The 16,266-nt window shown below is 44.2% G+C and overlaps 1 protein-coding gene across 2 annotated transcripts in view; it reads left to right on the forward strand.

Annotated features, from left to right (window-relative positions):
* PINX1 (PIN2 (TERF1) interacting telomerase inhibitor 1) overlaps positions 1-16,266 on the forward strand; it is a 63,879-nt gene that overhangs the window by 6,226 nt on the left and 41,387 nt on the right. For both annotated transcript variants that reach the window (XM_053939381.1, XM_053939382.1), the window contains exons 3-6: positions 1,501-1,593; positions 1,947-2,025; positions 5,717-5,809; positions 8,301-8,377. In XM_053939381.1, coding sequence (XP_053795356.1) covers positions 1,501-1,593; positions 1,947-2,025; positions 5,717-5,809; positions 8,301-8,377 — 342 coding nt within the window. The remainder of the gene's footprint in view (positions 1-1,500; positions 1,594-1,946; positions 2,026-5,716; positions 5,810-8,300; positions 8,378-16,266) is intronic.

A 16,266-nucleotide genomic window follows, 5' to 3' on the forward strand; every position in this document is an offset into this window, starting at 1 on the left:
TGATACTCTTTAAAGCAACTCCAGGACCTGCTTCAGTCTTGCACCTGGCTTTAAGATTTTTTTCCTGATCTGTTCATTGAATCCCCAAAATGCTGTGAGCTGTGTCCCTTCCCAGCTCCAGCCAGGACCTGTGGGTGAGGGAACTGATTTCTGGCACTAATAAAAACCTCCAGGTCAGCACAGACACCTGCAAACTGCAGGTTTATTTGCACAGAGGTGCCTCAGCAAAGGCTGCACATCAGGGTGTTTAGTGACAAGAATCCCCACAAAAAACCCCACTACTTTTAATTATTCTTCTAGATTTCCTCTTCCAGACTTTCCTTAAAAGGCATAAAATTAGGATCATTCTCAATTCTGTAAATGCCTTAAACCTTAATTTTGGATTTAAACCGTTGCCTCAGTTGTCTCACAACGTTTCCCATTCGAGATACCGGATCTTCTTGCCAACAGTTGTACAAGAAGGATTTATGTCTCCATTTTGTTACAAACTTGGACAAATGGAACTTTCCCTTGATCAAATTAAGGGGCAAAAGCCCATCTGGGCAGTGAAATTAGGCTGCTTAACACCAGTCCTGTGAATGGTTGTACTGGAATTGGGTCAGGGAAGGATGTGTGGCCAAGTGTCCTGCTTGCTTCCACACTTTTTGGTCAGAAGTTTCAAGGCAAATTTTCCACCCCATTGACCAAATAAACTCTTTGCTTGTAACAGCAACAGCCTTTTCCAAATAGGCCTCATCCCTTCAAATATTCCATATTTCAGGCTGTGTCTGCAGGGCTTCTCTCCACTGCAGCACCATATAAATGTTTATTAATTGTAACACATTTGGCTGATGATCTGTGACAGATGAGGCAAAAAGCAGCTAAATACCAGGAACAAAGTTTTAAACCCAAAGCTTTGCCTTTTAATTTTTTAGCCTTGACCATACAGTTGAGAATGATAACCCTGAACCTGGATATTGCTTCATATTATACAACCCCAAAGTTGTTTGCTCCAATATTTTCATCCAGTTATGAGGTGGAAGGAGTTGTGAATGTCCTGCTGGCTCCAGTCTGCTTCTCCCCTGCCCCTCCCTGCTCTCCTTCCGTATAAATTTGGTTTGGATTGTGTGTTCCATGTGGATCTGCCTCATTCCCATTACCCTTCCCAGTGACAGAGACATCTGTGGGGTGAGGCACCTTCTTCTTATGTAGAGTCTTGTTTGAAAACTGTAAACAATTTGGGCTTGCTTTGGAATGTCAGGTGGCTTCCTGATTAATCACCCAACTACTTAATGTTGTTGCTATTTTAGTGTTTATAATGCTTTGCTGGAGGCTTAAGTAGCGAATTTAAAAAACTTTGTGTGCTGTGTGGTAATGCCTGTGAATGAATTCAGCTACAAGCAGGTAAACAAACAGGAAGTTGTGATTTCTTGCTGTATTTCCTTGTGAACTGTCTCACAGTCCAAAAGCTCTAATTGCTGTTGTGAAATCCTTACATTTTTACCCTCAAATCCTCCTTAGGGTCTCGGGGCTCAGGAGCAAGGAAATCCAGAACACATCAGGGTTAAGGTGAAAAACGACGTGCTGGGATTAGGAGCTACCATCAATCATGAGGTGAGCACTAGACCCAGGGCAGGGAATGGATCCCATTTCAGCAGAAGCACAATTATTTGAGTGGAATATTAGTGAAAACTGTAGTCACAGCTGGTTGTAGCGTGTACCAAACAGGATTGTTTAGGATTTCCAAGACAGCCCTTTTAATTTAATTTCAGTTTGGGATGGCTGTAGGAGCTGTGGTTGGTGTTACCACCTCTGGAGCTTCCCGGGGTCCCTCCCACGGACAAGGATTGGATAGATCCAATTCATTTACTTCTAAGAGTCTTAGTATCTGTTTTGTAAAACTTAATATCTGCTTTGTGTTAGTTCTGAAGACTTCTGCCTTGTATTCATGTGGGTGATATTTACAGGACAACTGGATTGCTCATCAGGATGACTTCAACCAGCTTCTGGCTGAGCTGAATAACTGCCATGGACAGGGTGAAACAGGTAGGTTCATGCTTGGCTCAATCAGATGCTGGAAGCTCAGCAGAGTTTCCATTCTGTGTCTTGAAAAAGTTCCTGAGGCCCAGTTTGTGATGCAAATAATATTTTGGATAGGGTTGAGACCTCCTTCCCCAAAATCACTGGGAGCCAAAGGATGTCTTGCCATCCATGAGCATGGATTAGTGGATCAGTTTCGCTCTCAGCACTCAAAGAAAGGCTTTTTCTTGTGGAAAGAAAACATAAAATGTTTAACCTGATGAAATGTTTATTTCATCCAGGATCACAATATCTGGGACACTTTCCCTGGGTTGTACCTAGAGGAACATTTCTTTCTTTATAAAGCACCCAAAATCTGTCTGAAGGCTCACAATAATCACTCAGCACTGCAATGCTTTGCCTTCCTTTTGCTGATGAACTGTCACACTTGGCTTCCATGCTCCAGTGGCTTCTTAAATACCTCCTTTTCCTGTCCTTGGAGAGCTGCTCTGTAGCTTTTGCCTCAGAGTTCTACATCTCTGCTTTGAGTGTGGCATAAAGTGATTTTTGTAGCCCTGGTGTTGAGCACACAAGTGGGGAAGCTTTCCCAAAAGGGCTATTTTTGAAGTCTTCTATTTTTGAAAAGCTTCTTACAAACTGACCTTGCTTTGTGAAAATGAAGTTAGGAAGTTGTGGTGTGAGCTTAGAGAAAGAATTGGTTTATGAAGTGATTTATCATTTCTCCTTTAGTTAAATGTAGTTTAAACTCTGGTTTTGTATCTGAACACCTCTCTGGAGTGTTGTTAAACCAAGGGCTCCTGTTTGGACACAGCCTGTCCTTGTGCTGCTGGGGCAGAATTGCCAGATTAGTGAATTTAGCAACTCTTCACTCATTCTTGACCTTTGAGCACTGAAGTTTTTCTAGGAGAGAAAATGCAGAAAGAAGAGGAGGAAAATCACTTAGCAAGGAAGTTTTCTAATCCTGGAGTGCTAGGATCAAATTTTTGAGCCTGATGCCTCAAAACACCTTTTTTAACTTGTTATGCAAGCTGTCCTTGTGAAATCATGAGGCCACCCAGGACTCGCTGCTGTCACTCAGCTCCTGGAGAGGTAGGAGATCATTTCATGGGGAAATTCCACAAGTTCCTGTCTCTCTTCAGAACTAAATCCTGCCCAAGTTGCAACTTGAGCCCTGGGAAGATCAGGGAGGTGTAACTGGTGGGAAACCTGCAGACTGATGAGCAGAGAGCCGAAATGACTTGCCCAGGGCCACGGTGAGTCAGCAGAGGCAGGTTCAGGGAGCAAGGCTTGGCCCAAAGCTCTGCTCTCCTCCCCGGGTCACCTCATGCAAAGTGACCCTTGAGAACTCTTATTTCTCCCTGTTTCACTCAGTTCTTTTGGTCCTTTTAGGAGGTGGGACAAGTTTCAATCACGGAGAACAAATTTGGGTGCACCTTTGGAAATTCCAGGTCAGAGTCACATTTGGTGATTTACAGAAAGGCATCGCTCTGAAACTTGTTTTTTTGGCAATTGTTGAAGCTGGCAAAACTCATCCAGGAAAAAACTCTGCCTGCAGCTGTGCTGCAGGAGCAAATGTAACATTATTGGCCACCCTCCAGTTTCAAACTGCATTAAAAGTCAGCTGAAAAACTTCATTGTTCTTAAAGAACCGGTGCAGTTGCCAGAGCTGGATTGCAATTAGAGGTTGGAAAGGAAGGGCCCCATGGGGGTTGATGCCAACATTCAGATACCCTCAGTGTCTGTAACTTTAGCTGTCTTTTCCTTTTTTTTTTTTTTCCTAGCTGAGCACTGAGTGAGGGCAGGTTTAGATTAGATTAAATATTAGGAAGAAAGTCATCCGCTGGTGGTGAGGCCCTGGCACAGGTTGTCCAGAGAAGCTGTGGATCCCTGGAAGTGTCCATGGCCAGGTTGGATGGGGCTTGGGGCAACCTGGGATAATGGAAGGGAGTTGGGACTCCATGGTCTTTTCCCACCCAAACCATTCTATAATTCCTGGCTCTTTTGCTGGGATACTCAGTGATGGTGACTATCCCTTTCCATGGATAAAAAGTGGGAACAACACCCCGGCAGTGCTTTGGCACATCCACCTTTATCAGATTTGCTGCAGAAATGCCACTTTGGTGGCTTTATTGCCCCAACTAAATGTGCTTTTTAAATGCTAAATGTGCTTTTTTAATGTGCTTTTTAAACAGCACATTAATATTCCTGCAGCGCTTGCTCAGTTTGTCAGAGGATTTTCCAGTCCCTGGAAGACACGGGGATGTATTTCCCTACCCACTGCAAGTGCCAGCACGTTCTGTAGTGAAATTCCTCCCTGCAGGCACGAGGCGGTGCTGCTGCCCCTTTCTCTGTTGGAATAACGCGGAGGAGGAAGGCTCTGTGGAAACCTTTTGCTGTGTAATGCTCCTTTTGCTACCAGGAGGTTGGAAACCAGGCTCAAAGTGCTGCATGTCTGTCAGGATATTTTAGTTGTGATCCTTACTTTCCCCACAGATCCTTTTTATTGAGGATTTTTTTTTTTGTTTAAAACTGGATTTGCTGGTCCTTTCTCTTCCCATTAGTGTGGGAGTGAGAGAGTGAATCTCAGCCTGCTGGCCCTCAGCTCTCGCACTGCAGGCTGAGGATTTCAGTTTCAGCTCAGGGTTTCATCAGGTGGCACTGCCTATCAAACAGGGAAGTGCTGTAATTCCAGTGCCAGAAAAGCTTGGGCAGCAGAGCTTTCCAGGGTGGGATCATATGAAAAAGGTGACTCAACTTGGCCCTTGGGGTATGAGGTGATTTCCCTACCCATCCCACAGGCAGGAAAAAAACACCTCACCATAGTAACCTTCTGTGGAGTTACAGAGCAGAGACTCCTGTGGTGCCTCTTTTCAGGACTAGTAAGGCAGTAATTAACTGTACAACAGGTTAGTTCTCTCTTTCTGGCAATGTTTTGTAAATTAACAGATTCTGTGACTGCAAAGAGAACATTTGTACCCCCAAAATAACCTGCCACAGCAGAGGAACTGTGCTATTAAATAGTGAGCTTTAACTTCATGTGGCCTTAACCTGCTCACAGTCTCCCAGAGTACTGCTGAGTGACTCTGGGACTGAGCCAACCCCAGAAACCATTCCCAGAGGACTGTTTAGATGCAGTCCCTCTTCTGGAAGCCTGGAAAATGAGATAATAGGGATGTGACAATTTGTTCTAGCTGGCCTTAGGGACAGAAAAGCTTTGTCACCATTCAGTTTCCTTACACAGATGTATCAGCTTATGTCCAAATAAAGGTATTTTGTGTAGAGTTAGAAATGAAAATTCTGTTTGAGGGGGGTTCCCCCCTTTTTCTTTCTGCTCAATCAGTATTTTATTTCCTACTATTTCTTGCATCTTTCTCAGACTCTGGTGCTGGAGATACTCTATGAAAAACAGCGCTATTATTATTCTCTTACCACAGACACGGACTTGCCTTTGGCCTGGAGTACCTGTATCTGCCTTTTCAAATTACATTGGATTGGAGATGGGAAAGAAAGGGAATGGGGCAAAAAAAATCAAGCATTGACATATTTCAGACAAAATTTAGAGTGCTTTCTTCAGTAATACTTTATGATATGTTGTTGACTGGATTTTGAGAAAGTTAATTACACTGATGTTTGAATTTGGTGCTTAAGTGCCTCGAACAGAACTGGACCCTGTTTGCTTGGGGTTTGTTTTTTTTAGAGTCCTCAGTGAAAAAGCAGAAAAAGACATTCAGCCTTGAAGAAAAATCCAAATCTTCCAAGAAACGTGTCCATTATATGAAGTTTGCCAAAGGTAAGAGGAATTTTGTTGTTTCATAAGCCCTGGCCAAGATTAGAACAAACCCTGCTCAAGGTGATCTGTTGCCTTGTGGAGTCTAAATTTGGCAAGTAAAACCTGGGTTTAAAAACACCCCCTGCAGCTACTTGCTTAAAGCTCTAATGGGCTGTTCCTCTTTATTTTGGGCAATTTTGGGTGGCCTTAGGCTGCTGATGTTGGGAATAAAACAATTCCCTAGGGAATTGTTGAAGGAACTGAATAAAGGAGCAGCGAATATTCTTAGCGGTCGGGGCGTGGGCAGGGATGGGAGCAGAAGGCAAAGGTGAGATGGGAGTGACTTGGGCATCTGCGTGGCACTAACCCCTGCAATCCCCAGTAACCCCTGCTCAGAGATCATGTGGATGAGATCAGGGATCAGATCAAACCTGCATGAAGGAAGAGGAAAGCCCTCTTATATTGACCAGGTGCTTTATGGGATAAATTAGGGCAGCCAGAAAACTGTCAAGAATTTGTAGAGTTTAGTAATTTCTTTCTTTCTTAGAGTGATGACATTATTTTAGTCAGCTTAGGTTCTGTCCCTTGACAGTTGGTCAGTCCTTTCTCTTTTGCTCTGTTCCCCTTTCACACGGTGTGTGCCCGTTTCAGGGCATGGATAGGATCAGTTTCCACTAATGGCTGATTTATTAAACTGAAAGCTCTGTGTAATGTTTTCTGACAGCAAATGCCTCTGCTAAAACAGAGCTAATTGATATCTGAATGGAGGCCAGATTTTCATATCAGGGTTTGGGATTTTTTGGTGAAATAATTAGACCTTGAAGTCCAAGCTGTTAACATGAGCCTGCCACTTTATGACATTAAGCAATTAAATTGGTTCAGGGCTTGCAAGTACAGAGGCCATGGCCTTTTTGAGTAAAGAGGATTTATTTTGATTTGGATTTAACCTTTTACTAAATATAGAGGAAAAAAGAAGTGTCTTTTGATCATGTAAAATACTGCTCAAAGCTTTTATATTCACAATATCGCTGATGTGTTTGGTCTCGTTTCCACAAGGCAGCCCTTCATTTGCTTGTACCCTCTGTGGCCTGACACAGGGAAATTGTCCTTTTTCAGGGAAAGAGGAAAACTTACTTGAGAAAGGCTTGTGTTGTCGTGGCCCTTGTTGTTGAAGTCCAGTCCTGCTTCCTTTCAGACTAAACAAGACAAGCTCACACAAAAGCGGGAGAAGGGAACAGCGACGGCACCAAACGCAGCTTCCGCTCCTGGGGCTGGTTTGGAGCCTCTCTGCTGGAGGAACAGCCACCCCTGGATCTGGGAAATACACCCCAAGCTCAGATTAAAACACTGATTTCAGCTGCTTTTCTAGTAGCTGCTCCCCAGTGATGCTACAGGAGATTGGGGCTGTCAGCTGAGCTGATTTTCTGTTAGAGAAAAAATAGGGGATATGTCCAGAGGGAGGCATGGAAAGGAAGCGTAGCCTGAAAACAGGAGCAGGAGAATTTTAGGTGTCACATTCCAAGTCTTGGCCAAGAGAAAGCTGAGAACAGCCCCAGTCTCTTCCAGCTTTCTTGGACAAAGCCATTTTGAAGCAGTGAGGCAACAGGAAGCTGGGGAACACTTACTGCTCTAGGCTGATGCATCTCTTTACCCTCCAGGGACAGTTAAGGATCCCAGGAAAAAGAAGTCAGATTTGGGGATTTTTGTTTTGTTTTGGGTTTTTTTGGCCATTACAAGATTCAATTTGAGGTCACTGATTTTCAGGTGATTGAGACCCCAGCAAAGTCTTAACAAGTTGACCTGTCTGGGTTAATTTTGTTTCTTTAACTTTTGCTGACTTTTTCCAAAACAATTTTCTGACAGAGGCAGTGGACAACTCAGCAACTCCTGCACTGTGGAATTGGCTAAACTTTTGGCTGTATCTCTGAATATTACATCACACTCTCTGCTTCCCTCTCCTTGCTCATGTCTGATATCTGGCTCACCACACAACAATCAGATGGCAATAATGGCCCTCCTGGAAATCTTTGCTTCACCTTTAAATGGTTTTGAGTTGGACTAACCCAGTGTGTGGCAGAGGTGGAGGTTTTGCTTTTCAAGAGCAACATCAGAAATCAGAGAAAAGTCCCCACTGAGTAAAAATGGATTTTTTTTCATTGTGTGGAGTAGCTTAACTCCCTAATTCTGTCAGAAATGGGGAATCCTTGTGAGAATCCAAAGATCCCAATGCACACACATTTCCTCTTGTGTACCTTCATTTAGTGGCCTCAGCATAGAACCACAGCATGGTTTGGGATTGAAGAGACCTTACAGTTCATCTAATTCCAACCGCCTGCCACGGCAGGGACACCTTCCACTATCCCAGGTTACTCTAAGCCCCATCCGACCTGGACTTCCTGATTTTTGTTTATCTCCAAGAGGAATTTCTCTCTGTCTGTGGGTCACACTCTTACCAAAATGCATCCTCAGATGTGAAGGTTTTGGGGTTTTTCCCTCTCTTTACCCCTTCCAGGTAAGGATCTCTCATCCCGCACTGAACAGGACCTGTCCTGCATTTTTGGGAGAAGGCAGAAGAGTGCCAAGACCCAGGTAAACAAGAATCTTCTCCTTTCTCTTATTTCCTTGTTTATTATCCCTTATAACAAAATATCCAAATGTCTTCTGCCGATGTGTTTTTTTCTACTTGAAGTGCTGTGCTTGAACTGTGAGGAAATAAGAGAAAATTTAATCCCTGTTTTTGTGGATTATCATGATGTAACTTCTTTGGAGATAGGGAACTCCAGTATTTTAATTTTTTGGTAGGAAATGTGCATCACAAAGAAGAATTTTGCTTGACCTGTAAGGTCAGAGGTTGGACTCGATGCTCTCAGAGGTCTTCTCCAACCTAAACGATTTTGTGAAAGATCCACAAATATAGAAAATAAAATTGGACATTCAGTAGCAACTGGGAAATCTCCACAATCTGGCCTTGTTTTCACAAAAATTGGGAAAGGCTGAGCAGCTGCAAAAGATTCAGAGGTGGCCTGAACAGTGATAAATATTTGATGAGAAGACCTTTCCCCTGACTTTGGGTAATGAGATCCAGGTTTGAACCCATTTTTATTTTATTTATGTGTTCATTAGCATTTTGCACTTGCACAGCACAGACCAGCTCTGTCAGTGGATAAAATAACTGTGACATGACCAACATATCCAGATATGGAAAAAATAACATCTGGAAAAGCACAAATGAATGTATTGCCTTGTTGGTCCCAAGTTCTTGGAAATCTCTGGTTTTAAGGAAAAGATGGGGCTTGAAATGGAGTGGAAATTTCTGGAATACGCTGTAGTGTGTGACAACTTGTTCCTTGTGCTCTTGGAAGTTGTGGAATTTCACTGCAGGTCACTGGGAGCTGAAATAAGGATTTGGGAACTTCCAGTCTGTGAGAGCTGTTGGAGCTCTCTTATCCTGTGGGTGAACGTGTACCAGGGAGCCCTGTTGGTTCTGATCACCTAAATATGCCCTGGATCTTCTCCTTGGCTCCCTTGCTGTCAGATCAATGGGAAGCAGGACAAACTGGGATTTAAAGCAGCTCAGCATTGCTGGGGTTGAGGCAGCAGATTTTGCCCACTCATGAGTTGTCTCAAGTAGTTGGTATTGTTTTCTCTCTATGTTCTACATCTTTTGAAATTCAGAGTTGGAAAGTTGCTTCTTCTGGGACATTTTCCTGCAGAACATTTGCTCTTTTGTGGATAAACACTGCTAATCACATGGATTTTATGAAGGGTGTCTAAGTTTGTGCATGTTTTTGCCAGTGCATTGACAGATGCAGTGGCTGGCTGATGGCTACTGTGCAGATTTCCTGAAATGGTTCAAACTTCTGGCAGAAAAGTCACAGCCTGTTCCCTCCTAAGCATCCAAATTTCCTCATGCAAATCCAGGCAGGAGGGAACAGAATTTGGAGCTGCATTGTTGTCTTCTGGCTGCTGCTGAGCAGCCACAGGGGGAGGAAGCCAGAGGCAGCACAATTGCTTCCCCCAGCTCCCCCTTCTCCTTCTCTTCATGGATCAGAGATCTGTGGAGTTTGCACAGAACAGAAGTGCATTGCTCAGGCCCTCCAGCTCTGAGCAGTTTCATTGCACTGCACCCATGAACTCTTATGATCCCTTTCCATCTTGTTCTGGAGCCTGGTCCTTAAGGTGGCACAAAGGGAAGTGCCCCGTGAGGCTTTGCAGGAATTCTCTGTGTTTGCCTTCTGGTTTGAAATCCCTGAGTTCTGGGAATTTCCCTGCTTTGGCACAGAGCTCCCTGCAGGAGCAGGAAGGTGCTGCCATTCTCCTGGAACTGAGTTGTTCCTACGTGGAGATGAGGTAGGAGGGGCCCTGGTGCCCAGCAGAGCCCTGGGTTTGCCTGCAGGTTGTGGTAGGCTCCAGTTCCCCTCAGATTTCAGCTCCTACAACCCTGGGCTGCTTTCCCTGGTGACAGGATAAGGACTTCCATACTTCCACAGGATCCAGAACTGTTCCTATCCATGAATCTGATTGCAGGTTCCCGGCTGTGGTTGCAATGGAGATGATACATGGAAGTATCCCTGTTGATCCTGGAAAAGCTGGAGCAGTGGCCACAGGAATCTCATGGATTTAAAAAGACCAAGTGCTGGTGGTGCATCTGGATCAGGGCAACCCCTGGGATCAATCCAGGCTGAGGATGAAGGGGTGGAGCAGACCTGGAGGAAGGACTTTGGGGTGCTGGTGGGTGAGAGCTGGCCATGGCTCAGCCCAGAAACCCCTGGAGCTGTTGGAGCAAGTGCAGAGGAGGCACCAGGATGATCAGAGGGATGGAGCAGCTCTGCTGTGAGGAAAGGCTGAGAGGATTGGGATTGTCAGCCTGGAGAAGAGAAGCTTTGGGGTGACCTCATTGTGACCTGAAAAGGGCTACAAGAAAGATGGAGAGAGACCATTTACAAGGACCTGCAGGGACAGGACACAGAACAGGCTTCAAACTTATAAAAGACAGAGTTAGATGGGATACTGGGGAGAAATTCTTCCCTGTGAGGGTGGTGAGGCCTTGGCACAGATTGCTCAGAGAAGCTGTGGCTGCCCCTGGATCCCAGGAAGTGTCCAAAGCCAGATTGGATGGGGCTTGGAGCAACCTGGGGTAGTGGAAGGTGTCCCTGCCCATGGCAAAGGGTGGATCTGGATGATCTCCAAGGTCCCTTCCAACCCAACCCATTCCATGCTTTTATAGCTTGAAGTCCTGTCTCTGAGGCTCTTTCTGAGGTACCATCTCCCTCTTGTGTTCTCAGAGATGCAGTTTGAGAAGCATTCAGCACACATTTGATGTGCACTGAATGACCCCAACAGAGCTACCGTTCCACTCTTGATATTTTGACAAAGATTATCAGCTTAATTCTTTTTTTCTTATTTCTATTTGTTTCAGTCTGGGATCAGAAAAACTTGGGTGCAACTTCATGGGGAGACACAGGAACTGCTTTTCACAGAATTACAGAATTGCTGAGACTAGAGGAGATCTGGAGGTCTCCAGAGGAGTCACCTGCTCAGAGCAGAGTCACCTATGGCAACTTCTTCAGGAGTTTGTCTGAAGTTTTGATTATCAGCCTTCCCTAATGCCTCCAGTTTAAGCCCATGACAAAATTTCAGTGTGTGGATAAAAGAGGTCACTTAAGGGGCAGAAGAGATCATAGAATCATGGAATTGTTAAGGCTGGAAAAGACCTTTACAATCCAAGTCTATTCACCAGTTAGCCATGTCTTCAGGTGCTATAGCCACGTGTTTCTTGAACGTTTCCAGGGATGGTGACTCTTCCACTCCCCTGAGCAGCCTGTTCCAGTGCTAGACAACCCTTTCCATGATGAAATTTTTCCTAAATCTAATCTAAACCTCCCCACTGTTGCACTAGGTCTGGCTGGTTGGCTGGTGTCACAACAAACTGCTTTTAGAGGTTAGGAAAAGAGAAGAAAAAAGCAAAACAGAGGGAATTCCGTCTGTGCTTAATGCTCCAAGGGGAATTAGTGGAAGAACTCAAGGCTCAGTGATGGTCTCTGGACCAGGAGGATAATCCTGGCTCTTCTGAAGTGCTTGTCAAAAATCTGTCACCCCTGAACTGCTGCAGTGATAAACAGGGTCTCAGCAAATCAGATGTGTCACTGTTCCAGTCAGTCCTGTCCACTCTTTTCCAGTGTGGTCATTAGCAGTCATTCTATGATCTTGACTGTGCAAGTAGCCTTTGGCAGGAGATGCTCTCTTAATCTGAGCTCTCTGAACTGTGGGGCTGATCTCAGACTCCCTTTTTAAGTGTCTCAGTGGCCAAGGATTGGTCTGGTAATGGATCCTTTCTCTTGTTCCACACCAGCTCTGCAGCAGTAAGTGGGGAATGTTGAAACTTGGATTATCTACCTTATCAAAGGAAGAGGGAGTTGGCTAGAGGACTGTAAAGATTGCAAAAGAGGGGAATTGCAAAGGATGTGGAAGGAAATGCTGTTTGCCCCTGAGGGTCAAAAGGAGTTTCTCTAGAAGTAATAAAACTACAATGCTGTTGTTTTGATGGTTCTGGGATACGTGTTACTAATCAGAGGCAATTGCAACCTCTAATTCTCCTAAATGTTCAACATAACAGTCCTTTTTTTAAAATTATTTTTGATAAATCATGTGTCCAACTCAAACCTCCTTAATAAGGGAGCTTTGTTTAAAAAATATATATATATACAAGTCAAAAAATGAGGTGGGGAAGAAAACAATGGCTGGGCTTCAGAGTGGACCTAAATTGAAAACGTCTGCAGTTTTTCCCAGGGAGAGCAAGTGATCGAAAATATTGAATTGTAATTATGGTGCTCTCTGGAGACCTGCAGTGAGGACCTGTTTTGCAGGCTAAGGTCTGCCAGACTTGTTTTTTGCCACCACTTCTCCCTGTGATTTTCTCACTTGCTTAGGAACACTGGGGAGCTGGGGAGACAGAAAAACAAATTCCATTAGTTCCTATCTGGTTGAACTTCCTGGAACCCCCACTATTTTTTTTTGCTTCTCAGAATTTCCTTCCTCCATCCAGCTGTGTTTCCTGATGGAGCCTTATCACTGGAGAAAATGCTTCTGAGTGAAGCTGAGGATTTGGGAATGAGTTGCAGACAGTCCCAACTTGGTTGCTGAACAACATGATTCTGGCACTGATTTCGCTCTGGGGGCTGGGGGGGCCAGCTCTGATTTGCTCAAGCCCTGCTGGAGATGCATAAAAACCTGAGTGTTTTGCATCCATCACACATGCATGGCTCAGGCCATTCCATGAGTAATCTGCTTCCTCCAAGTTTGTGTAACTTGGATGTAAACCTGCGTAAGTTCCCTTAAGCCACCCAATCCAAGTAGCCCAAAAGTCTCAGGCTTGCAGTGATTTCTTCCTTGTTAGGCATTAGAAATGGAACTGTCCACCCCTGGTGCTTTTTCACTTTTTTTTTTTTTTTTTTTAATCAGGAAATTGTCTTCTGACACATTTTGCAGAACTTCCTCAACTGATTTATATTTCCCAGCACTTATCAGAAAAGCCTGTTGGCTAATCTTAAGGGACATAGCTGAAAATGCATTAAAGTCTGGCTCTGCCATGGGCTCCCTGAAATTATGGGTGAACTGATACCATTCCCTGCACCTCGACTTTCTCCCTGCAAAATACCAATCATGATATTGGTGTTTGTGGGGTTTCACACTTGTGACTTTTAGTCAAGTTGCAAGTTAAATCTTAGAGTTTTTTTTTACCCACGACCAAAACTGTTGCAGGGTTAGCACATAAATTAATTTGCTGCTCCCTTTTTTGGCAATGCCAAGGAAGGGAAAAAAACCTGCAGAAGAGGAAAATGAGTTACAAATTAACACAGATTTTTCACTGTTCTGCTTTGGAGACCACAGTTAGCATAAGGTATTTGGGGCTGAGAAGCAGAACAGAAAAAAAATAAAAACTACATCAAAAACCTGGAGAGAGTCCAAAAGGATTTAGTAAAATGGGAGACAGGGTTAGAGGGCATGTCCTAGAAGGAGAGAGTGGAGGAACTGGATACGTTCATCTCAGAAAAGAGGCAGAAAAAAGATGACCTCTCTGCCTATAAATACCTGGGGGTCATGGGGAGGGAGGAGCAGAGGAAGGGAAGGGACAGTAATCAGAGTAGGCAAAAGCCAGGAATGGGACTGGGGGTGAGAACTTCAATTAGAAAAAGGAAGACTCAGACTTACTCTTCAGCAGGCTTCCTCACAGTGATGTCAGCGGGGCACTGGAGGAGTCTCCTGAGGGAAATCCCAGCTCCTCAGTGAGTGACGCCAAGAAAAAAGATGAATTTAACACTTTTAGACCCGTTGGGATGGGCAGAGATGGATCAGTTTAAGTAAAACATCTCCCAGAAGCTGTTCTGTGAGCAGCTCCGCTACTGAAGTTGGATTCCTGTGGTTGTGTTGTGCTTGGATTCTGTGTGGCTAAAGGAGATGAGCTCTTGCTGGAGTCCCTGTCCTTGTGCACGTGGATCTCTTGGCCTTCGCTGTTCAGTCATTAAATATTTTGAAGTCTTCATATCTTTGAAACCTCTGCTGCTTAGACTTGCTTCAGAATTTTAGTCTCAAGTGGTAGTACAAGGGGGAATGGTCTTGAGACAAGGCAGGGGAGGTTCAGATGAGATATGAGGAGAAAATTGTTCCCTGTGAGGGTGGGGAGGCCCTGGCACAGGTTGCCCAGAGAAGCTGTGGCTGCCCCTGGATCCCTGAAAGTCCAAGGACAGGCTGGATGAGGCTTGGAGCAACCTGGGATAGTGGAAAGTGTCCCTGCCCATGGAAAAGGGTGTAATGGGAAAGATTTTAAGGTCCCTTCCAACCCAAACCATTCTGTAATTATTATCAAGGTATTTTTACAGCCTCCGTAGTACTGCAGGAACTTCTTTGACCTCTCCAGTTTTGCTCTGCCCCCTACCATGGAGTCTTAACAGCCAAAAGAGTCAAAAAGAAGATCAAAAAACAACCCCAAACCAGATTCTGCCAGCAGTGAGCGGTGCAAGGCCTTTGCCTGCACCTGAGGAGCAGCCAGGACAGGCTGGTGACACAAAGTGACAAGGAGGACAACAGACAGTACAGCTGAAGGGCTAAATCATAGAACCACAGAATGGTTTGGGTTGGATGGAACCTTAGAGATCATCCAGTTCCAACCCCCTGCACAGGTGGTACAGGTAGAGCAAATCTGGCTGCACAGACCCATGGAAAGTGGATCTAAAGCCCTGTTACGAGCTTTGAGCTGGTAACTTGCAACATCCTACGTAGCAAATCAGAAAATTAATTAGGCTCCAGGTGTTAATTTGGGCCATATATTAAATATTTCTCCATGCGGATGAGAATGTTTCAGGAACACCAGGAAGAATTTCTTTTACCCAGCATTCTGTCCTAGTTGTGCTTTTGATAAAAAAAAAAAAGAGGAAGAGCAAAGTATTGATGTTTTGTTGCCTATTCTATAAGCACCTTGTTAATCAACTGGAGGATAAATTATTGCTGTTCAGATATCAGGAGAGAGGGAGAGGACGAGATATCTCCCAATCTGGAAGTAAAGGTGCTTTTTCTTCCTCTCTTCATTGGAGAAGTCTTGCCTCCACATTTGTTCCTTGTGGGGGTTGTTAAGGAACAGAAACAAGACTGGGGGGAGCTCTTTTTGATTTATATTCTCTCCTTCCCTTTTGGTCACTTCCAGAGGCTTAAAGAGCCAAGTTGGCTTTAATGTGTTACCATTAGAGACCAGGCATTAGCTGGAATAACCCATCCTGCCTCACAGTGAAAAATATCCCTTGACTGGCTAATTAATCAGTCAAAGGGGAATGACATGGTCCTCGGCTTGAGGGACTCTGCTGCACAGGTAAACAGGTCATTGATAAATGGTTTACCCACAAATTCATATATCAAGAAAACTTAGTCATTTTTTAACTACACTTGGTGTGAAAGCTGTGCTGCGTTTTTTGGAGGTGGATTTTTGCTGCCTTTGCTTTTTTTTGCATCGTGGAAGCTTTTAGGCTGTGGAAATTTGTAAGAGGAAAAGGGCAATCAGAACTTTGTCACGTTGGAGTATTTCTGGGTTTTTTTTCTTTTTGGAAGGAAAAAAAAAAAACTCAAGAATTTTTTTCCCCTCTCAAAAAGAGGAAATCATTGACATGGCTTTGTATTGAGATTAAGTGGTTCTGAAATCAGGATGGCTGATTTTAAGTTGCTTTTGCAATTTAAATATCCTGAGGTTGCTCAATTGGCCATATCCAGTCCTCAGACACTGCATGGACAAAAAAACAAATCCATAAATGGATCTGATGAAATAATTGGGGAGAACCTATGGTGTAAGAGGCAGGTCTGTGTTGGTAAAAGGCTTTAACTGACCTGATTTCCTACTGGCTTTTGGCATTTCTGTGCTGTATATTATATATATTACCATCTGTATATTTTATAACACCTTGTCCTGCAAAGGTGGTTCTCCAGTGGGGTTT

This window comes from Vidua chalybeata, chromosome 3 (genome assembly GCF_026979565.1).
Source record: "Vidua chalybeata isolate OUT-0048 chromosome 3, bVidCha1 merged haplotype, whole genome shotgun sequence".
In the NCBI taxonomy this organism is placed as follows: domain Eukaryota; kingdom Metazoa; phylum Chordata; class Aves; order Passeriformes; family Viduidae; genus Vidua; species Vidua chalybeata.